We start from the raw sequence: 24,294 nt of genomic DNA on the forward strand, positions 1-24,294 counted from the left end.
AAAAGAGAATATTAAGGCTCACGCATCATAAGGAATGAATAGCACTTGTCTGATCCAGAGAAGGTCAGAGCAGAATTATGATTGGTTGATGGGAGCAATGAAAAACTGCTGCCAGCCTCTCCGGAGCAACGAGGCAGGAAAATTAGCCACAGTGCATGTCGGACTGCCCTGTGCCCATTCACAAGTGCCACTGAGCACCCGTCACCCCCCTTCTTCCCCCCTTTCCTCTTAAAAGTGGTGCAGGGAGTTGCACAGGGCTGGGTATTACGTGCTCCACATTACGGAGGGCTTGCCAGGTGTTAATCGGGTGCCTGTCTGTTAAAGACAGGATCAAGGAGATGCCACCCTATGCCAACTCCCAAGGCAGGAGGGGCAAGAAGTGTCTTTTCCAAATGAGTCAGAGCCAATCGCCTGCTGGCCACAAAATTAGGGGGAATGGGCTCATTCGCTGAGCCTCTGCAAAAGACAACTGGATCAGGAGACAATGTGCACCAGCCTCCTCTCCTGATCTGCTCCAGAGAAAAGGAAGGGGAAGAAGGGATGGACATTTCTGCACCCAGCATTGGCCCAAAATACTCCCCGACTTCACATATTTCCAGCCTGTCTGAATAGGTGGAACGAACCAAGGAGAGCCCACCCCCAGGTTGGAGCAAAACAGTTACTGTCCCTTCTTTCAGCCAGCGTGTTTCAATCACAATCCTAATAAAACTGCGCTCACTTTTGGAGCAGAGGGCAAGCGTGTCCCTTCCTCCAGGAAATCTTCCAGGAGGCCCAAGAAATTGCCAGGATTTGGCGTTACATCCCAGATCCAGAGCCCTGCAGGATTCAACCGTTTTTGGCCGTCTCCTTCTCAGTTACTAGGAAGACTGTGAAGCTTCTGTGCAGAGAAAACTCTGGCCAACCTTCTCTGCCGTGATCCTCCACTGCAAGGAGGAAGGAGATGGGGCGGCGTTTGCAAAGGGGCCCAGAGCAAAAGCCCAGCCATTACCCCCCTCCCTGGCAAAAAGCTGCAGAGGCTGAATGTATTAATACATGGCCACATGAGGGCAAACCTGGAGCTCCGAATTAACAGCACACAACATATGGAGCAGAGATAGATGGGAGCGGCACAGGAGCAGTGATGGATTGACAAATTCCCGGGTGCAAACATCGAGGGGCTGCTCTGTTATTTAGCATTTATGGGAGAGAGTGAGGAGGGGAGGGGGCCTTTACAGAAGGGGCTTTCCCCTTCCATGAAGAAGCACAACTGGCAAAGAACACTCTAGCAAATGGTGATCAATTCAAATGCTGCTGTTAATGCGGGGAGGCGCAAAAACTCTTGCTGCAGAAAAGGTCTTGAATTGTCCCTCGGACTCTCCAGCAGAGCCAAAAAGCATTTTAATTATCTGCACAGAAAAGGCAGATCTCCAGCTCTGCCTCTCCTCCATCCCCCCCAGGGCTAAATTAGTGAGAAAGTCACCCAGGCCGTGGAGCACATTTTCTTGGAATCAGCGAGAAGTGGTTTTGTAAGAGAGGGGGTTAGACAGGCATGGAGATCATCATGGTTGAGAGCAGCCTTTCCCAATCTGGCGCTCCCCCCCCCCATGTTCTTGGGGCTCCTGGCTAATGGGAGTTGGAGCCCAGCAACAGCTGGAGCGCAGCGGGCTCTTGGGGGCTGTTCTGCAGGGGAACACAGGTGACCTTATGTGTTGGAGGGGAACGGGGAAAGCCCTGTGGCTTTATAGGAGGCCCCATCCAGCAAACCCCAAAAGCGGCAAGCAGCTGAAAAACCTTGCAGTGCAATTGCACAATCCCCATTTACTGCAAAGGGGGCTGTGCACCCACAATGCTTCCCTCCCTCCCAACACACACACACACACACACACACACACACACACACACACACACACACACAAGCCTGACCTCCTTTTCACTTCCATTTCCACTCCAGCTGCTCTGCCAAATGCCTTTTTTAAGCTCAGGCATTATTTATCCGTAAACTACTATATGCGACATGAGCACAACATGCCACGATTACGGAAACGGCTCTTCAATGGCCCGGATCCTCTCGCTGCTTAAGGAAGAAGGGGGTTGCCTTATTTACACAAGGGGAGCCCAGAGCTCAGATGCTTCTGACCTCCAGCTAAGACACAAAGATGCTTCTCCTCCTCCTCCTCTGTCACAGTCTTTTCTTTGGCCACAGGAGTCAGACGGAGCAGGCAAGCAGCCTGCACAGAGTCAGGCCCGGGCATGGAAAGGGTAGTTCTAAGCTTGCCTCATTGCCAAGACCTGCAACATTCACTTTTCAGAAGGGATCTGAAACAGGGGACTCTTCCATCATTGCTGACCTCTAGGCTATATTCAGGGTCCCCATACCCCTTCTTCTCTCTAGGCAACACCTTCCCTCCCCATCTAGGAAATGTTTTCCCCACCAGAGAGGCTCGCCTGCCCCCTCCCCTGCAAATGCCTTTTCAGTACCAGGAAGAGACCTTGCCATCTCCCCCATGACTGTGAACTTGAGATGTTTTGAAGCTGCTGAATATTTTGCACCAGTCTTTTGCCGGTTGTTTAGTATTCATTTATTGTTTTGCTATCTTTGTTATAGGAACAATCCTAGAAATGTTTATTCAAAGCTGATATAGGAGCTCACATGAACACAGCACATCCAAAGGCAGTTCCAAATTCCAGATGAGTCCAGTGGCCCCTGCCTGGCACAACACCCCCAGCCCAAAAAGCAAGTCCACAAGATTGGCATGTCCAGCTGCAGCCATTCTCTGGTGCAGAGACCAAAATGCAAAGCCCAGAACTGTTGAGCCACAAGGGTCACAGGCTTTGACCTGATTTCCCCTGCAGCCGAGAGACCCAGACACCCCTCCCGTAGCACGTCAGTGCTAGCCTGGCTCAGTCCAAAGGACACAGAGCTGGCAAGTCTAAATGCACTCAGAGCAGGCCCTCTCAAGCTCAAAGCATCATAACGCCTCACCCCATGGGCCCATTTGCAAGGGGGATCCTGCCTCACTTCAATTTGGAACCTGACTTGCTTAGACACTGACCGCTCTGGATGACTCACTTCAGCCTCTGAGAGCCAACAGAAAATCGCTACCCGCCAGAACCTCCCTCTGGCTCTGACCAGCTCTCTCGAGGACTGGCTGGCAAACAATCTCACACTTGGTGCTGATGCTTCCTTTCCTGTCTCTGCACCGCTCCTGAAAAAGCTACACATATTTTCAGGAGCCCCCAGAATCTCTACCTTGCCAAAGTGTTTTGCTAAATCAAAGCACCCTGGCTGCGGTAGTGGACTGGATGAGGGTCAATAAATTGAGCTTGACTTCTGGAAAGACAAAGGCCTTGTGGGTGAGTGGTTCCTGTGTCGAGGAGATGTGTCAACTGCACGGCACTTCATCTGAAGGAGCAGGAACGCAGTCTGGAGGAACACCTTTGTCCATCTCTGTCACTAGAGGTCCAAGAGACCTTTGGGGCCAGGAGAGCTTTCCACCAGCTCCAGCTGGAGCACCAGCTGCAACCATTCCTGGACAGTGACAGCATCACCAGAGGGGTTTGTGCCTTGATAACTTCAGGACTTGATCACTCTGCCATGCTTTATGTGGGGCTGCCCTTGTAACTGGTCTTTAAATCCCTATATGGCCTAGGACCCTCGTACTGACAGGACCGCCTCTCCTGGTATGTCCCACGGAGGACCTTACGGTCTTCAAACAAAAACATCTTGGAGGTCCCGGGCCACAGGGAGGTTAGGCTGGCCTCAACCAGAGCCAGGGCTTTTTCGGCTGTGGCCCCGATCTGGTGGAACGCTCTTTCACAAGAGACTAGGGCCCTGCGGGACTTGACATCTTTCCGCAGGGCCTGCAAGACAGAGCTGTTCCACCAGGCCTTTGGCCAAGGCACAGTCTGACCCCCTTCTTTGGCAATCCTCACAGAACTCCAGCCCAATGGTTGCCATAAATTTGATTTTGAACTGATTTTAAAATGAATTGATTTTAGAATGTTGTGTTACTTTTATTGTTGTTAACCGCTCTGAGCCCTGCTTTGGCTGGGGAGGGTGGGATATAAATAAATTATTATTATTATTATTATTATTATTATTATTATTATTATTATTATTATTATTGTTATGAGCTGCAGCTAGTGCAAAATGTAGCAGCTGGATTGCTCACAGGAGTAGGCAACGGTTGATGTCCCTGCGCCGCTGAGAGAGACACACCGGTTGCCAATCTGCAACTGGGTCCGGCTCAAAGTTCCTGCGTTAATTCACAAATCCTGAAACAGCTTGGGATGCAAATTCCGTTTGCTCCACATTGATTGCTGAGATTCTCTGATGGGGCACTCTGATGTGGTCCCTGAGGTTCAGTTGGCCTTCACTAGGGACTGTGCTGTTAGTGCTTCAAACCCTGCCCTGTGGAACTCCTTGCCAGTAGAGGTTTGGCAGAAACCGACCCTCTTTTAGACGTCCTCTAAAAATGGCATGATTTAGAGAGGCCTCTGGAATATGGATTTTCTTTTAACCAACCAGCATTTATAGATGTTTTTATTGATCTCGCTTGTTGTATATCGCCTTGCTGCACTTTGATGAAACTGTGGTCTAGAAATATTTAAATAAAGAATATAAATAAATAAGGAAATTGTAAGTGAAATAACGGCATAGTCTTCTCCTTTTTGCCCCTACCTCCACCTGTTTTCCTCAGCTCTCTCTCTGCCTTTCAGGATGGACTGACCCTTGACTTGGTAGCATACACAGGACCTGGAGATCTTAGCAGACCATATTATGGAATCCCCTCCTAAGAGAGGTAAGACTGCCTCCCTTGCTGTTATCCTTCTGCCAGCAGGCTAAGACCTATCCAGACAGGCCTCTGAAAACTAAGGGGCAGATTGATGCTGACCACGGAGCTGCTGTCAGGGCAGACCATCATTTAATGCTGCTTTTAAATCTGTTTTGATATATTTTAACTATTGCTTCTAACTAGGTTTGGTTTTATTACTGTGTCATTTTATAAGGATGTTTTTAAATCTTGTCAGCCACCTTGAATCCCATTTTTTAAAGAAAGGCGGGATACAAGGACATTAAATTAAAAAAATTAATATAAAACGAAGTATGAGCCAGCCCTGGAATGCAGCGGCCAAAAATCCTAATGCAATTCTGGGCTGGATCAAGAGGAAGAGATTACGAGAAGTTAACGTGCTGCTTTATTTTGTTTTGGTCAGACGTCACCTGGAGTACTGTGTCCTGGAGGTTCCCAAGCACAGCATGGCTGCCCCCATCAGGCAGCAGACTTCCTGCATTGGCCAGAGCCTGGACTAGATGACTTATTGGGGGCCCACCCTACTTTTCCATTCTATGATTCCTTTTCCTTCCTCGGTGTGCTGCATGGGGTGGGGACTGATAGGAGGCTCCAGGGACTCTGCAGCGCCAAGAAAGTGGCCCTCCAGTGAGCCCACCTCCCTCCTTAGCTCAGCTACTCTGTCGTTCAGGAATGCTGCTTGCTCTGTCTGCCGTGGGTTGAGTTTAATGGAGGCTGCTTTTCCCTTTCCGAAATGCAATGATGGAGAAATATTCAAATGCGGTGCAACTAAGGAGGGGCGCCCGCCTTTCATGCAAGCATTAAAAGATTAACTTGTGCTCTTTTCCACAGCGGGATGAGCACGGCAATGTCTAAATATGCCCTTGAGGCTGACATTCACGCCCAGGTATGATCTCAGCTCTGGTGAATATATTTTAATCTATTTCCATCAAGAGGCCACAGAAGCTTGAAGAAGCACATAGTTGTTGCTGGATTGTTAATCCCTGCAGGCTCAGGAGCACTACCAGATCTGCACAGAAATCTACCATGGAAGCGCAAATGGAGGCTTTAGCTGAGACTCTTGCATTGTAGAGGGCTGGACTAGATGACCCTCGGAGTTCCTTCCAACTCTACAATTCTATGAACTGTCCCATCATTGGGTCACTCAAAGCATCTTTGGAACTCTATGGCCAAGTTTTTCTGCATTCTCATTTTGCCCTGAAAATCCCTGGCCAAAGAGCCTGGCCTGTGTTCCACAAATCCCATCACACACTTTTGATGGAGTGCCTGTATTCAGGCCAGGGCACAGGTTGGTCTGCCAGCCAGGTAAGCCAAACAGGCCATGGCGACAGCCAGACTTGAAAGGAGGCTGTGCTGCCACCCGTGAGCCTTGCTCTCAGCACAGGGGCACTTCTTTGAATAAAATAGGACTGAAATTGGTCTGGAAAATGGGCTGCGGAAGCCCTGATCTTTGCATGTTGTCATATTTGGTACTGTTGTGCTGTTTCACTATGTTATTATGAAATAGAAGAACTGAAACCCAGCTGGACCTCATGGCCTCCTGACGTCTCAATAGCGGGCAGGGCAGGGTACCCATTGCTCAGCCATTTCCTAGGGCCAGCCTCTCTTGAGTCTTATGTAAGGAGGAAAGCCATAACTCCCCAATGCAAAAAGGGTTGGGGACTGAAGACACGGAAGGGAGGCAGCTGTTGCACACCGTGAAGGAGTATGATGGGGATGTGGAGAAGCAACAAGCCAAGACCAGGAAGCTGAAACCAAAAATGAGGTCCATAACATCCCCCAGACTGAGATGCCCCTGGAATCCAAAGAACTGCAGATGCGATGAACATCTGTAGATTGCAGATTCCAGATGAAAGTGGCACACTGGCCTGCAGGTTCCAAGCATCCTCTGTGATTTCATCAGCTATGGGATGAGAGGGGAAGACAAGCCCCTTTCAGAAAGGCTCACTGGGAGCAAGACTTAGTGGGCCTTGGGTTGTTCACCTGACCCAACAAGGGAGCAAGCTGAAAGGGGCTGGCAAAGAGGGACAGTGAGAAGGAGGAGGAAGATGAATGATGAGCAAAACGATAAGGATATGGCCACATACAAGGGAGCCTGGCTGCAGAGGGACAGCAGGAAGGAGAGAAAGGAATCTGGGTGAGCAAAGGAGAGAGGAGCGAAAGAGGCAGTGCGGAAGAGGAGGAGATGGAAGCAGAGGAGGCAGGCTGGTACTTCCCAGAGATGGGGGGGCCAGAGAACAGCAGTTGCAAGGAAGGAACAGCAGCCTGAAGAGGAGAAGCAAGATTCAACCATGACTAAACATTTTGGGGAGGATGGAAGAGTAGCAAGAGACAGTCGGACAGGGGGCAATGCACCACTACCCCAGGGCTTGCAAGTGGAGATAATGAAGTGCAACAAATCAGCGTCTGAGTCCTCCAGCCATTCATTCCCAGAGCAGTGAGCAGTTTTCCCTAGCCTGGTACCCTCCAGAGGGTGTTGGACTCAGCTAGCAGGGCCAATAGCCAGGCATGCTGGGAGCTGTAGTCCATCAACAGCCAGAGGGCACCAAGTCGGCAGGCAGAGCGGGATCCTGGTGCCTTTTGAAGCTGAGCTGCTCCCAGCAAGCCTCGCAGGACACAGGATCCCAGCAGGGAAGTCACCACCGCTTCATCAGAACCAGGTTCCCACCACCCTCAGGTGCGGCTTCCCGCTGCTTCACAACACACTCCCAAGTGGAGTAGACTGAGATGCCTCACTGCACAAACATACAGAGACTGAAAGATTGCACAGGCATCCGAGGCCAGAATGCAGGGAAGCATCATTGCCTGCAGGAAGGAAGAAAGGGCCACCCAAGCCCTGCTTAGAACACAGTCTAGAACAGGGGCCAGCAAACTTAGCGTGCTTCAGGCCACTGTCTCCAGCGCCGATCGTGTGGCGGGCCAGAAGACAGGGGAGGGCGTGCCCATACACGTGCGCACACGCTATTTCCAGTGCACTTCCAGGTCAGAGGAGCACCGGAAATAGCTTGTGCGCATGTGCACGGGCCTCCTCCAACCTGGATGTGCAATGGAAATAATGCTTGCGCATGCACAGATAGCACTTGCGCATGCACAAATAACGCTTGCGCATGCGCAAATAAAGCTTGTGCACAAGCTATTTCCAGTGCTCCTCCAACCTGGAAGTGGACAGCCGCGCAGCGCAGCGCTGGTAAGAGCAGGCGGCGGCAATCACCGTGGGCTGGATAAATGAGTCCCTCGGGCCTTATCTGGCCTGCGGGCCTTAGTTTGAGGACCCCTGGTCTAGAAGACCCCCTCCATCCCCACTCGGTATTTAAAAGAGCTGGGCAAAGCTACAGTGATTATGCCCATGGTTGCAAAGAAACCTTAGCCAATCAATGGCTCCAAAAACAACACCCCCTCTTTGTTTGGCTGTGGGAAGAATGTCACAGAATCCATGGAGATCTGAAGGCCACCCATGTCCTCCACCAGCCCTGAGGAAGAATCTGGCATGGACCACAGCAGACAAGAGAGGGAGAGATGCATCATCCCAGCCTCTCATCTCAGCTGGGAGGCTGACTGTGGCCAGTTTCACATGAAGATCAGGCGGTGGCACAGAAGATTAAGCCACATGGAGGCCGCTCCTGATCCAGCTCAGCACCCCCCACCTGGACATTTCCCCCACACCTCCAGAATCCCCCTTGGTGGCTTGTTTACATCAGCAGAGCTCAAGTTCCTGGATCCATGTCCTGAGATGCTTTGCCATTATGGATTGTGGCTGGGCAGTGGGGAGGGCGGCAGCCAAGACTGTTTGCATAGATTGAGGCTGCAGGAGAAGAGATGACTTCTGGCTCAACAGAACTAAAAACCTTCTGAGCGAAGACGTCGCTATATGGGCAACTCAAGGGAGTCATCTGCCATATTGGCAGATTGGGAGAGGCAACCCCAGAAAATTTTGCTCCATTGCTCTCTTCCTCTGAACCTCCATGAACCTGGTGCCCTCCAGATATTCTGGACTCACAGGATCCCTCCCCACAGCAGTCCCCTGTTGGGTCCAACAAATGCAAGGTGCAGCTCCCCCTCTAGGGCCAATCCTGCTCGTTTCAAGAAGGGGGGCAGCCCGTCAAAGCGAGGGGCCAACCTTACCACTGTGCAAAGTGAGCACCAGCATACCTGCTTGGGAAGAGGAGGCTGTGCAGCCCCTCAGCTCGCCCCCCCCATGGTTTATGCTTGGTGAAGCTCCCCTGCCTGGGAAGAGATGTTCTGGGAGGCATGGGCCCCCCACCCACATTCAGGGCCACTGTGGGGAACAGAAAGGCAGCTCTGAAGTCAGAAGGGGATCCCAACAGAAAAGACAGGGTTTTCTTTCACACAACTTGCCTCTTGACCCATTACAACACTCCACCTTATGAAAATGCAAGGTTTGATTGAAAGCTGTAGGAAAACACGCATAGCCCCAACCTGAAAAACCATGTCAATGTGGCTAGCATAGAACAGCAGAATGCAACAGAGCACTTCTCTCCTCTTCCGCAACCCCAAAAATGTGCCTTACACAGGCAATGCTTGGCCTAGAGGCGCATCAAAGGCATTCAACCAACTGAGCATTTGAATTGGAGGCCCCATGGTACAGAGCCATAGGAACATGTCCCCTATTAGGGTCCGATGCTCAGGGAATGTTTGAAGGCCTAAAAGTTCTCCTGAAGCCTCTTTGATCTCTGCTGGACAAGCACACCATTTATTTCCCTCTCTTGAATGTCAGATCTCATTTTCTTCTTAGGACACAATCTGGACCACTTACTGATTAGTAAATGACAGCAAATTGTTCAATGAATTGGACAGGCCAAAAAGATCTTGAGAAATCAGTTCTAGAACTCCCACAGGTTTTTTTTTGTTGTTTTTTACAGAAAAGATTCCAGAATGAGGATGCTCCCATCCTGCGCTTTAGAAGGGGTTTGAGTACATGATATGTAAAGCATTCATCGCTTCAAGACAGAGAAAGATACATTAAGAAGGATAACATTTCAACCATCAAGAAATTCTTTTGGGGGGACACATGCAAACAGTTTGATTTACAATTCAGTTAGTCACACTTGGATGGATTTAAGCCAATTTACTCAATCAATTACAGTGGGATGAAGAATCTGAACTCTTTGGATTTAACTGAATTGTGGATTAGGTCGGATGACTAGTAATGTTTGGGTTAAGCTACAAAATTCCCCCACTGAAACCAACATCTTTTCTTCTTCCTTAAGTTAAATAGTTTCTGTGATACAGAATTCCACAGGAGTAATAACAGCACCTACAGAACCCAAGGCCTGTTCTTTAGCGATGTGTGTGTTTGCTTTTTAAATATGTATAGATACACACAAATACACACTTATGCATTTAAGAATGTCAAAAGTGCTGTACCTCCAGCAAGGATCTTCTCCTCCAGCTCACTCATCTGCTTCCTGTAAGCCTTCAAAGCAGCTTCTTTGAAAGAAGGCCGAATTGTTTTTTTCACTGGCATCTGAACAGGAACTTCGGGGACATTTTGATTTTCATCTTCCTGCGCTTCTGCTTCTGCTTCTGTTTCAACAACTGTATCCTCTGTGAATTCCATCACATCACCACCAACCACACCGGCATCGAAATAGCCGTCAGGAGTGTCATCCTCTTGCGAAACAGCGCAAGGGCTTTCGTACGGAGTCTGCTCTGGCTCGTATTCCTGGACCAGTTCCTCCGATTCATTGGTACTAGTTCTGTTCTCCAGTTTAGCAAGAACTTGCTCCATGACTTCCACATAATCCGTTTCATTCTCTCCAGCTGGCTCACTGTAGTCTTCGTCATCTTCGGCTTTGTAGTAATAAGGCTCTGTGTAAACGTCCGAATCCAGGGTTGTGCTGGATTCGTTAGCAGTGGATTGGGACAAAGTCCGAAACCTCCCCATAAAAGATGACCCGCTGTCCTCGTATCCACTCAAACTCTGTGTGCTTTTATTCCATACCACTTCCAAGGCTGATCTGGCCCGCTGCAGAGTGTTTCCAAATTTTGGAAAGCTGAATGTCTTGTCTGAAAGGTCAATGCTCAGCCTGCTGTGCCAAGACTTTGGAGGGGCTTCCTCAGAGTCGTCGCTTGGAAGCTCACTTTGGCTTCGATACATCATGGGCTTCCTGTTCTGGTTCTGATACAGTGTGTTGGCATTGGTCTCCTGGTAGTCGTCATACTGGCCAATCCACTGGCTCTCGGCTTCGTTACTGAACTGTGGGCCAGAGGGAGAGTTGCTATCCAGGGCGAAATCATAACTTTCTGTGTCATACTGGAGGTCAGAAATCTGACCATAGTCTACCTGTTGGTCAGAAGAGCTACTCAAGTCATAAGCCAAAACTTCTTGTGTTGACGAATCTAACCCCAAGTCCGTGTTCTGTTCCAGCTGATTCCAGTCTTTCCATGGCGAAAGATCATCTTCTAAGGAGACTTGAGAGTTGCTGTAATGACTCCTGTCCCCAGACGCACACATGATCCCATTGCTGAGCCCACTGTCAACCGTTTCTGTGTTCTCTGCTTCATTCTCAACCCTGTAGGGGGGGGCACCTTGACTGAACGTCTGCTCTTGTGAACCACCCCCCCAGCTGGATGGGTCGTCATGTGTCCTCTGCCAGAGTTCTCGATCAGAGGAAGACAAGAGAGAGCTGCCATTGGTTCTGCTGAAGTACTGATTCTCTGAAAAGTCTTCGGAGTATGACTGGCAGAGTTTAGTAAAGTCAGATTCTGAACGGCTGAGCTTAAGTGTTCCAAAGTCATTCTGCGACTGCCAGAGAGGGGTCATGCTGGAGTAACAGCCGCCCTTGGACTCTGCCTGTAGGCTCTCAGCCCCTGGTGACTCTTCATTATAATTTATTTTGTTTGGGACAGTGTTACCATCTGCAGCTCCTTTAAGGATTCTGCTATTTGAAGACTCCTCTCTTGCCTTTGTGGTACTTCTTTTCATTTGTGGTGCCGATTTGGATATCTTTGCATAACTGTTCCGGTTTATATCCGATTCCAGTTCCCTGTCGCTGCTGTCAGGGGATTCCCAGGCATGCCTTTTAGTTTTGAGGTCAACGGGCAGCAGTTTCATGTCCATGCTCTCGTATGTCTGCGATGAAGGCAGACTTCTGTCCTTTCTCTCTTTAGTCTCGTGAGAGATGATATCGGTTGAAACCCCAATGCCAGTTCCTTTGAGCTTGTAAGATTTTTTCAAAACTAAATCTCTTTGCTGGGGCGTTTCAAAGTACACAAGAATGGGTCTGGGCTTGGCGTTGGGGCATTCCCTGTGGTGCCCCACCCTCTGGGCAAATTCTATCTTCACAGGATTGGGGCTTTCAGAAAACCCCATTTTCTCCACTAGAGTTCTACACACCACATGCTCAACATTTTCAAACTTCTCTTCTGGGACGTTGAGAAACCTCAAGCTGGCTTTGCTTCCCGTGTGCCCAATCTGTTTGATGTAATCATGGATGTCCCGTGTCTCCCTTCTGGATTGGACGAAGCCCGTCCGCAACTGCTCGATCTCGCTCTGCACGACTTCCACACTGCTGGAGATCTCATCGATGGACTGCTTCAAGGCGTTGACGTGCCCCCGCAGCTCAGAGAGCTCGGTTTCAATCTGACTGATTCCCTGAAGCTCCTTGAAAATCATTTCCATCACATCGTGGGTCTGGCTGATACAGCCTGTGGAACTGAAGCTGGGTTCGAGGGCGCTGGACTTGGGGGCCCGAGCTGTTCTGTCCAAGGACTTGCTCCTGAGGCCCCAGGTCTTCTTCCATGTGCTGAGCTCGGAGTCCGAGGAAACGCACTCCTGGCTCTTCTTCCATTTCCGCAGCTTCCGCAAGGCCCCAAGCTTCAAGCTGTGCAAAGTGCGCTCGCCGTCAGAGCTCCCGTCCGAGGGGGCGAGGCTATTCAGGCTCTTCCGGTTGCGTCTCACCGGCATCGTGTGGGACGAATACGCTTGGTCCTTACTCGGGCCCTTGACTTCGCTTAAGGACTCTGAATACGAGCTTTCGTTGGAAGATAGATCTTGGAATGGGTCCTCATTGTTATTTGTCAAGAAAACACCCTTCTGCAGTCCGTTTGCAATTGCCACCCGATAGCTGAAGGTCGGGGAGAGGGAGAATTCTTTGTTGCCTTCCTCCTCTTCGGTGGACAAATTACGGGCGGAGGAGCACTTGGCGATCTTTTTGACCGTGCTTTTCAAAGTGTTTGAGAACTTGGGATTCTTTATGTGCCCAACCTGGGGAACTTCTTGTTCGTGTTTGCTTTGACAGCTCTCTTTCTTCTTTGTACTATTGCCCAATTTCTTTGTAAACATTCCTTTGTAAATCTTATATATGTAGGAAGAGATCAGGCTCTTAAAGAGAGCAGAAACCATGGAGGGTGATTTCAGTGGGCCTTTTCCCACAGAGATGGCAATTTTCTATCCATGAGAATGCTGGTTTCCAACACAGTCTTCAGGCGGTCATCGCGCTGACAGCGGCAAGGGCTAATCCTGGGTGCTGGCACCGTTTCTGTATCGTCTGACAGCAAATCAGTAGAAACCAATTCCTGAGGGAGCTCCACAGGTGAAGCAAATTCGGGTCCTGATCCCCATCGCTCTCTGCAGCATCTAGAAGGAAAGCAGAGATGTTACTATGGCTCCCAAACCAAAATTTTCAATTTCACATACGTGCCCAAGAAATGCTGGACACTTGCTCACAACACCTGACACTTTGCAATATGGTATTTTAAAGAATGAAACTGATACATTTGAAGAATCTGCTTTTCTTGAATGCATATTAATACAGGCCGTTGATCTTAGGAGAAACTTCACTGCTGAAATCTGACTTCCAAACTAAACATGAAAAGCTAATCAAGAGGAAGTTATTTCATGCAAGAAGTTTTCATGGCACACTTTGATACACTCAGACCTCACAGCTTTAGAGTTAAGAGGGATCTTGACTAGGAGGAGGAGGAAAGGCTGTTAGCTCCTGCCTACTTGGAAACAAATTTGACTAAATTCAGCAAGACTGAAGTACGCGCAGCCCTTTCGCTCAGAAGACATCATGGGGTAGGCACATGAAATCCAAGAGACTGCCTATAAGTAATTGCTTTGAGGAGTACACAGAGGACGTGTAGGGATACTTGTACATGCGTAACTTTCTTTTTTTAAAAAAAAGACACCCCAAAGTTTTTGGACCCTGAGACATCTTTCTGCAAACTCAGCCAGTCGCCAGCTTGGCTGGTGCTTTCCCCCTCTGCCTACGGATTCTTACAGTTCAGCTGTTCTGCCCTTCGCATCGGCTAGAACGAGAGCAGCCAAAGAGCACTTCCTGCAGCCAGGCACCACCGCTGACTCCGGCGATGCGAAGGATGGTTATGCAATGTGCAACTGCAGGCAGTGAAAGAACGGCGGCTCTCAGGCCATGCAGGAAGCAAGCAAAAGACCCTTCAAGACGCACAAATGTATCAGGAAACAAGCTTGCTTCTGATGAAGCGGACATGGGTGTCCACAAAGCTTATACAATAAGCAGCACGTCTGCCTTCCAGGTGTCTGAAGGCCTTTGGGCTGTTTTTGCTGCCAGACTAACAAGGCTGCTGACACCCCCCACCGCCCCCCTTCAGAAGCTGTTACAGTCTTGTCCTGTCAACCCTGTGGATAATATTAATCCTTGAGATTTATCCTTTCCCCACTATTTTAATGCAGGGTGCAAAAAATTGATTTTTGCAATTAAGTTTACAGTGTTTAGTACCGAGATTTTTAAATACGGTTTCCAAGCATTTGTCTTGTAAACAACTGAACACCTGAAATGATTGCCTGAGTCAAAACAGCTCATTCAGAAATATCTCATTTGTTCTGCTGCAAGCAGCTTCCCAGAGCGGACCTACCAGTGCTTGCAATTTAGCCACAAGGCTTGGAAGGCCCAAGAAAAAGGCAGAGGTTGCATACATCTAGCTGCTCCCAGCCCAGCCCCCAACCCATTCATGCTTTGCTAACCATGGGAAAGATTAAGGAGAGTTCAGTGGAGTCAATAAGGAGACAAGAAGTCCAAGGCAGAACTTAGAGAAGCTCATCGGAACACAGTTATCATTTGCTAGCACCGACTTCATGTACAACAAAATGAATTCCACCGCCACAACTTATGGCGGGATGCAGAGCTGAGCATCAGCAGGAAACAGAAGTACAGGTTACGAGGTCTTTGATGGGCACTCATCATTTGAAAAAGACAGTAACACGAGTATATAATGACAGAAGGGTAGGAATGAGGTGGCCTCGGCAGTCTGTGCCAGACCCTGGTGGCTCTTGGCATTCCCTGTGGTCAAGAGCCTTCAAATTACCAAAAAATGGGACTTCAATGGGAGTTTCTGAATAAGGAACTTCTAAACTGACGCATCTCATCCTGCCCATAGGGGTGTCGCTGGAAGTGATGCTCAGGATGACATTTTAATTTTCTTTTTAATGACATTTTAATTTTCCACATCTCTCAGTCAAGTGGAAAAAGCCTCATATATTAAAACAGCAATGAGAGTCAAAATTGCTCCCCATTCCATCTCCCTTTTTTCCTACTGGCTTCCTCTCTCATGCAGGAACAAGATTCATAAGTGACACAGGAGAGAAGGGGGGAGGGGGGTGTTTGGAGCATCCTCAGATTTAAAGGGGAGTTTTGTGGTTTTTCTACCTAGGAAATCTCTCTTTTTACTGATGGGAGATGCTGCCGCCTCCCTGCTCACTTGTGCTGCCCTTGGGCATTGTCTTCCTCTCACCCATGTGCTTCTGGGCTCCTACCCACCCGCTCCTCACTGTGTGGCCCTGGCTTCTCCACTCTGTTCTCCCCAACAGGGCAGGCAGGATGACTCTACTAAAGCTTGGCCAGGCCAACTTCATGTGCTTCTTTCAGGGAAAGAAATCCCCTTGACTCATTTGGGGGAATGAACGGGGATCTGCAGTAGCAGGGGCTGCCATCCTGCCCCTCTTCTGCTCCCGGGACCAGCTGCACCCTGCAACGGAAATGGAAGTGGTTGGCTGAGTGACAAAAGCTATCATGGGAAGAGTGCGCTGGGCCCGAGGGAGGACAGGCAGCATCCCTCTTTGAATTCGTCTATATGGGGCAAATGAATGGGCGCAGGAGGAGGGGGTGGATTCAGGGAGATAAGCCACAGGTGGGCGGGGGCAAGCAGGGTGCTTAAGAGATGCAGATAGGGAAGGAACGGGGTGGGGGTGGGGGTGGGAAATTCCGATATTTTGGGAATTTGGTGAAATACATCAATAGGGTATGTCCTTTTAATACATCACACACAGAAAAGAAATATAGAAGTAAACAAATATCCATCACCTCCTAGCGACTAAAAAGGGAAAAAAGAAAGAAAAACAACAACAAAAATACATTAAAATGAAATTATATATGGTATGTCCTCGTAAGTGGGGGGCAGCTGTCCCCCATTAAGAAAGGGGCATATTTTTTAAACTGGAATACCACGAAGAAGCTTCTAAAGGCCAAAGAGCAACACCCCAAGAGGTGTTGACCCTTTGGCTGCTTCTGAGTCTCTCTCTGGTGCTATTTACATTCTTCAGCCAGAAGGGAAAACGAAAGAGGGACACTGAGGTTGCCAAGGATATTCTGGCCAAGGGAAGTTTTGCATTTGCTCAAAGCACTTGCCGTTTCAACAAGTGTGCAAAGGGCTTCCAGGAATGCCTTTTGGCATGATGTCCAGTGCCCAATTAACATGATATTGACAGCTTTACTAATAGGGTTCGGCAGACTTAACACATTTGAATGAAAGTGTGTGTCAGGGCTGGGGGAGTCTGTTGCAAGGCTACATTTTCCATCTTCCCTGACCATTGGTCAGGTTGACCGAGACTGGAAGCCAGCAAACACCCAGGCATCAGAGGTGGGAAAGCTCCATCCAGGCTGGCCCACAGCAGAACCAAACCAAGGGAGAAGTCTCGGTGGCCATGGGGGAAGCCGAGTCCCCAGCTGGACCATGTCCCCTGCCTTGAGCAGGGCAAACAAAAGGAACTGTAGGAGAAGGAACTTTGTGCTCAGTTGCCACACTCCAGAGACTGGTTTGAAACAGGCCTTTCCTTGTGCATGCCACTCATTGGTATGGGGAAGGGAAGAAAGCTGTTACTGGATTATCAATAGGCAGCCCCAACCCACAGCCTCCTTCAGCAGAAATCCTTAGATGAATATAATCAACCAGCTCAGGAACTGGCTGGGAGAATGATAACCCCACACAGCAGAAGGGAGGCAACCACCTGCCCCTGGAGTGGTCTGCATCTGAGCTGAAACCCTCTCTGAGCCTGATCTCCAGCCCTGTTAGGCCAGGACCAAGCTGCAGCCACAAGTCGGAAGAACAGGTGCGCAGTTTGCTGTAGGTTGTCATGTCACTCTGGGGCTCTGACCCCCTGGCTCCAAGGGTAATGTTGGAGAGCTCCAACATTAAACCATTTTGCTCCATCAATCACTCCTTTTGGGGGAGGGGGCTAGGGGCGCTGAATCCTCCTGGCTCTCCCTCGGCGAGGAGACCCTCCAAACTCGGCAAGCTTGCAAAGGGAAAACAGACATTGGGCAACATCTGACGTTGCTCCTCCGTCCACCACCGCTGCCTGCCCATCGCCAGCCCTCGACTTGTCCTCACTCAGGAAGAACCTCTTTCACAAAGCTCTGTGGATCTGTCTGGATCCATGGAGCTGGTTTTAGCTCCCACCTCACCCACAAACTCCAACAGCTGGTTTTAGCTCCCACCTCACCTACAAACTCCAACACAAGGTTTACGCAGAGAAAGAGGATGAAAGTTTCTTGGAAGATTGATATTGTCCACTGCTCTCTCTTCGTCTCCCCCACCTTGCTACCAGAACAGGCCACATCAATGAATCCCCGCTAACTGCAGAGTCATGCTGCAAATACACTCAATACCCTATGATGGGGCTGGATTCTTCACTGGATCACAGGGGTCTACTTGCTCCATCGAGGAGGGTTGGGGCGACTTTGACTCTAGTAAGAAAAACCTGACACAGGTCCAACACCTGGCCAAAATTAATGCATTATGGATAAGTGTCTCCAGTCATGTTCTCAAGAGGATATAGCAATAACAGCCACTGCAGGAGAGCCTTGCCAAAAGATTTCCAGATTCACCCTGGGAACCCAATTCTGTGCGAAGAAGCCAGACCCCTCCCGGTCCAGGCTGGGTTTGCACACAGGTGATAGCGGAGGTCCCCGTCCCCCCCCCCCCCGCCACAATGCGAAACAGAATTTGGGGCCCCAATGTTGGCAGCCACATGACGTAGACATTAGACTCAAAACCAGCTTTTGGCCACATTCCATGGTTTGCTAATATCACTCAGAAGCAAGAGACTGAAAGGAATCTTTTGGGAAGACACCTTGAGGACAGCAGAGGAGCTGGGGCAGCAGGATGGTGGTTTGGTCCCACCCTGCTGCTGCTGCTGCCGCCACCATCCCTTTTCTTGACCAACAGTGACAAGGAGCAGTGGAGACACATTGCTGCCAAGCAGCCCGGCCCTGCTGGTGCTGAGTCTCCCCACAGCTCTGCGGCCAAGCACAGGGGACTGGCTCAGGGGAGACCCTCTGACAGCACCTTCCAGCAGCATCAGGGTTTCCCAGACCCGGAGAAAAGGGGCTTCTGAGGACAAGAGTGCAGAATAAGTGTGCACAGCTGTCCCCTGGGGGCAGAAGGATCTGAACCAAAGAGAAGGGGCCATGCCAATGTCCTAGCAAACCCTCCCCTGCTTCGGAAGGCATGTTTGTCTCCTGCGATGTTACTTTGGAGTCAACTCCGAAGGGTAATTAGGAGTCCTTTCCATCTCACTAATTCGTCGCTTGCTTTTAATGCGCCCTGATCTATTGCCCGCTTCGCAACTCGCCGGCAGGAGACGGAGAGCTCCAACATTAAACCATTTTGCTCCGTCAATCGCCTCTTTCGGGGGAGGGGGCTGGGGGCGCTGAATCCTCCCGGCTCTCCCTCGGCGAGGAGACCCTCCAAAGTCGGCAAGCTTGCAAAAGGAAAACTGACATCGGGCAACATCTCGACGTTGCTCCGCCGCCGCCGCCTGCCCATCGCCAGCCCTCGATGTGTCCTCGCTCAGGAAGAGCCTCTTTCGCAAAGCTCCGTGGATCCGCCCGGAGACGATTGGCGGGGGGGGGGGGGGCTCCACTAACACTGGAAGTCACCATCAAGGGTTCTCTCCCCCCTCCATACTCCAGCAGCTCACCTAAGAGTCGGGGGAACTACCTCCACCGTGGGAGAGCCCCCCAGCCCCACGCCGGCATTTAACCCCCCACCCCCCCCCACCCGCCGCGAGGGGAGACTCCGAGGGAGCTGGAAGCCGGCGGCGGCGGGCTGGGCGCCTCTTCCACGGGGTCGCGCAGAAGCCCGCCGCGGCGCCTGCTCAGCCCGGAGTGGCACCGGCGGCGAGGAGCGGGCAAGGGCGAGGCGTGTGCCGCCGCTGCTCCCGCCCGCCCGCCTCGTGGGGACGCGCCGGGAGGGCGGCTGGGTTCCCTCGGGACTCGGCGGCTGCCTTGCCTCACTCCTCCCAGGCCAGCGAGCCAGCGCGGAGCTGCGCGTCTCTCCGCGGCGCTGCCCGGCCCACCCTCCGCCGTCCCTCCGCCGACTTACCGGGCAATGTACGGCGGCGGCGGCGGCGGCTCCTGTCAGCGGCCGGAGCAGGGCGCCTCCACGGCCGGCTCCGAGGCAAGGAGTCCGCGCCGCGCCGCTTCGCTCTCCCATCGCGCCCGTCGCAGCAGCCAGTTGCTCGCTCGCCTGCTCGCCTGGCACAGCGGAGCGGAGCGGAGCAGCGCGCGCCTCGTCTGCCTTCCTCCTCCTCCTCCTCCTCCTCCTCCGCTGCTACTGCAGCGCCTCCGCCTCCTCGCCGCCTCCTCCTCCTCCTCTCCTCTCCCCGCCCGCGAGGTCTCGGCCGCCCCGACGCAGCCGCCTCCCCCTGCTGGCCGCGCCGCCTCGGGAGCTCCGGGTCCGGCGGCAGAGCGAGGCCAGCCGGGCCCTCCAGGGCCACGTGCCGCCCGCGGGTGGGGGAAGCCCTTCCGCTGCTGCGCGCCCTCTCCCACCAGGCGGCTCCCCGAGGCCAGGCCGGGGCTCCAGGGGCCTGCCTGGAAGGGGCGGCGGGGGGGCGCTCTGCAGGTTTCTCTTCTCCTGCTTCTGAAAAGGTGGAGGAAACGGGGGAGAGGGGCGGGGGGCTTCCTTCCGAAAACAGCGCTGGCTTGCAGATCCCTCCCAAGCAAGCAGGGATGCAAATAGCAATAGCAATAATAATAATAATATGGAGGAGTCGGTGGGAGCTTCTGCCTTAATACGTGTGTTCAAGGTGTCAAAAGACCTTGTTTTGTTCTTCATTCCGTTTGTATTGCGCGTTCCTGCCCTTGGGGGAATCTGGGGATACCTCGGGAGATGGAGAGAAATGACAGATAAAGCCATGGAATAAACTAGCAGTTGTGCATAAAAGAGGAAGCAACAGGCCCCCACCACCAACCGAAGGCATCCCTCCTCTGGGGGCCGTCAAGGTGGTTCCCTCCTGCACTGTCAAAACGCCAAAGCCGACTGTGGGATCTGGGACAGGTTCAGTCTTCCACTCTGAACGTGTGCAGAGAGAATTTGCACCACTTTGGTTCTCTGTGCATGCTCTAAAGCCTGCAGCTCTATGTGGGGGAATCAGTGATCTTGGCACCAGCGAGGCCTTGGGGAGGTGATGCTGTCACTTCCAAAGTGAATAGAGAGCAGCCAAAAGAGGAGAAGGCTCTGCCTTCCAGGAAGAAAAGAACAGTGAGCAAAAGAGGTCCTACAGCAGCTCCTCACATTCCTGGAAAAGGCTGAAGAAGTATATCTCACGTGCGGCTGATGGAACCGTGTTCTTGGGGCAGGCTCCCAGATTTTGAGCTTCTGAAAATGTTTCACAAACTGCCAGGACTTTTATTTTAAGTTACATGTAAAAGGGTGTGTGTGTGTGTGTGTGTGTGTGTTTTGTTATAAATATATGTGGTGGTGTTTCATTCCTGCCACTCATGGGCTCAGCCTTCCTCTACAGAAACTTCCCACGTACTTTTTGTGTTGGGGCCTGAGCTCAATTCGGGAGAGATTTGGCGCCTCTTGCCTGGTGCTCTGCAGCTCATGGCTTATAAAACAATCCCATGGAGTATATATGAGCATCTGTTAAAGTCAATTACAAGGTTATTGATCTGCCTTGGAATTAAAAGACCATAAAGAACTAGTCTTGCCAGCCAACTGTCCATTTTGGTCTTAGCAAATCATGTCTGGGGAGTATTATATAGGTTTGCACATAACAAGGTTTGGAAGGGGAGGGGCATCCTCTTTCTTGGACAAAAGTTGGTGGGGGCGGGAGGGAGGAATGCAGCTTAACTTACATCTGCAGCGCCCCTGCTTATGGTTTGGTTGACCGAGGTCTTTCGTAAAAAGGCTTTCCCCTCCCTCCAGATGCCTCCCAGTCATGGTAACTTGTCACAATCCAGCATGTTATAACAGTGAGGGCCTCTTTGCTCATGTGGACAGGGCTGAATGGCAGCCTTACAGCCTCATTAGGGACTGACTCTCCCCCATTCACATGTCAGAAATGCTGAATATGCGTAGCATTTGGATCAAGACCACCAGACCTTGTTGCCCACAGACAAAACAACTAGACTGGAGCCAGGACAACCAGACCAGTTTGTTTCCATGGCAGGAGGAACTTGTGGGCAATCTGAAAACCACCTCTTTCCACGAGTGCACCTCTTAGGCATTGCTTCCCTGATGTCTAGTTTAACCTAGGCCCTGGAAAGTGTTGCTGTTGAGAACTGTTCAGTGCATTAGAGGTGGAAAGAAAATGATGAAGAGTTAAAGTGCTATTTGCAAATGCCTGCATTGCTGCCTGGGTAGGGAGCAGAATTGGAACCTCCTGGCTTCCTAATAAAAATGCTTCCACAGCATGCATACATAGCAGAGATTCCCCCAGACAAATAATCCGACATCAGCTACCAACAGATGACATTTCTATACTACGTAATTAGAGTAATTTCTATACGCTTCACTGCTACAGTGAAATTGCTTTACTACAAGTGAAATTCCAGATGCAAAGGAACTGGGTTTTTCTGCTCTTGACTTATAGCCTGGGAGGCTGAAGAGTTTGCAGGGAATACAGTTTTTTTCCTCACCTGCTGGAGGGGACCCACGCCTCCATCCGCCCACTGGAGCCCTACAGAATGCAACCGCTGTCAGCATAATTAAGACCAGAGTTGATCCTTAACTCCAAAAGACAACTTTCCAACCTCATCAGTATCACCAGCTTGCAAAACGTGGAACAAAATGTGTGCCGAGGAGAGGCGGGGGTGGGGGGGGTGGGGGGTGGAGAGGGAGCTTTCTTACACATCAGATTCCTTAGCTGGATAGAACTAAGCCAAGAAGAGCTCAGTAATCTCCGGAGAGTAAATAACTTCATGGCAATTTCATTTGCAAAACATTGGAGATGGACGATGGCTCAAGCTGCAATATTACATTGCAGCGCAGGAGAAAAATCACCCCCCCCTTCACCGCCTGCCCTCCCACACCCCTTGCAGGTCAGGATACGGTCTGGCTCCCATCCCCTCTTTTCTTTTGCATTCAGAATTAGGGGACAAATAGTGTCCAGCTCCTATTATGAATTCAGTGATGACGGCTGGTTGTGTGTGACAGCCTATCTGTGGCAAATGAGGTGCAGCTAAGCCGTCCCTGAGCAGTGTTCCCTGTGCCTTGGAAGGGGCCCTGCTTTCAGAAAAGGACAACTTATAGGGGTGCAGGCCAGAGCTGTGGATTTGTGGGCCAACCCCCCAAGCTATGCGGCCTAGGACCCCCGTACCTACGGGACCGCCTCTCCTTGTATGCCCTGTGGAGGACCTTAAGGTCCACAAATAACAACACTTTGGAGGTCCCGAGCCGCAAGGAGGTTACTGTAGATTGGTTTCAACCAGGGCCAGGGCCTTTTCAGCACATGGTGGAACCCTCTGTCACAAGAGACTAGGGCCCTGCGAGACTTGACATGTTTCCACACAGCCTGCAAGACAGAGCTGTTCCACCTGGCCTTTGGTTTGGGCTCAGCTTGACCCTTATATTTCCCTCTCCTTATGGTCTTGATTTATCGGCTACTTTAAAATGAGGCTGCATTTTAAGTTGCATTTTAACCTGTATTTTAAATTGCCCTCCCCCTCCCCCCCCTATTATTTTTTTTACTATGATTTAATTGGTGTTAGCTGCCCTGAGTCCGGCTCTGGTCGGGAAAGGCAGGGTATAAATAAAATTTATTATTATTATTATTATTATTATTGAGCTGTTGTCTGCACCCAGTGGTGTAGTTAGCCGCTCAGGTGCCTAGTGCAGGGGCGTGTCCTGCAGCCAGGGGCGGGGCAAGCTGCCCATGGAGGCGGGGCAAGCCTCTCTGATGCTTGGAGCTTCTCCACCGCCTCCCCCTCAGCTGTAGGGCGGCTGAGGGAGAGGCAGACGCAAATCACAGGCAGCATGGAACCTGCAGGTGCCTAAGCCACCACGTCACCCCTAAAAAGTTTCATGAGCTCTTTTTTTTTATAAAAAGCTCATTTTGTCACCCCTCCCCTCAGGGATGATACCCGGGGCGGACCGCACCCCCCTTCCTCTGCCACTGGCTGCACCACCCTCCTGGGGGCCTGTTCTGATACTCAGCATTATTATATCTCACCTTCCTCCCACAAGGAGCCCAGGGTGGCAACATTGGAAAATTGAAATACGTGTCAAACAGTCATGGAAAATTCAGCATCTGTATTTGTTTTGTGAACTGCCCTGAGACCTTCGGGTATAGGGTGGTATATAAATTCGATAAATAATAAGAATTTGATGCATGTCAGAGCAAAAAAAATCTGAATTTCTCATAGATGCTCATAGGGTCTAAAGTGGCAGTGACTGACCAGGAACGAGACCTTGGGAGCATAGTGGATGAATTTGTCAACCCAGTGTGCAGCAGCTGTGAAAAAGGCAATGTTCAATCCTAGTGATCATTAGGAAAAGGGTTGAAAGTAAAACTGCCAATCTCATAAGGCCATTATACAAATCTGTGGTGTGACCACATTGGAAATCCTGTGTACAGTTCTGGTCATCTTGCCTCACAAAAGATACCGTATTTTTCGCCCTATAGGACGCATTTTCCCCCTCCAAAAATGAAGGGGAAATGTGTGTGCATCCTATGGGGCGAATGCAGGCTTTCGCTGAAGCCTGGAGAGCGAGAGGGGTCGGTGCGCACTGACCCCTCTCGCTCTCCAGGCTTCAGGAAGCTACCCGCAAGCCGTGGGAGCCCCCCAGGCTTCGGGCTTTGCGCAGCTCTCCAAAAGCCGTGGGAGGGCTGCGCGAAGTCACACGGCTCTCCCACGGCTTTTGGAGAACTGCCTGCACCCCGAAGCCTGGGGGCGCGCTGAGCTCGGCGCCCCCAGGCTTCGGGCTTCGCGCAGCTCTTCCACGGCTTGTGGAGAGCTGCCTTTTCTGGGGGCTGGGGTCGGGGGAAGCTCGGGCT

General features: G+C 51.0%; 1 protein-coding gene across 1 annotated transcript in view; it reads right to left on the reverse strand.

Moving 5' to 3' along the window:
• The window catches only part of UNC13C (unc-13 homolog C), a 130,796-nt gene extending 111,228 nt beyond the window's left edge, over positions 1-19,568 (reverse strand). The window contains exons 1-2 of the mRNA XM_081839403.1: positions 19,398-19,568; positions 10,179-13,392 (exon numbers count right to left, since the gene is read on the reverse strand). Coding sequence (XP_081695529.1) covers positions 10,179-13,158 — 2,980 coding nt within the window. The 5' untranslated portion in view covers positions 13,159-13,392; positions 19,398-19,568. The remainder of the gene's footprint in view (positions 1-10,178; positions 13,393-19,397) is intronic.
• Positions 19,569-24,294: the final 4,726 nt, after the last annotated feature.

Source organism: Podarcis erhardii, assembly GCF_964252035.2.
Source record: "Podarcis erhardii genome assembly, chromosome: 14".
NCBI lineage: Eukaryota > Metazoa > Chordata > Lepidosauria > Squamata > Lacertidae > Podarcis > Podarcis erhardii.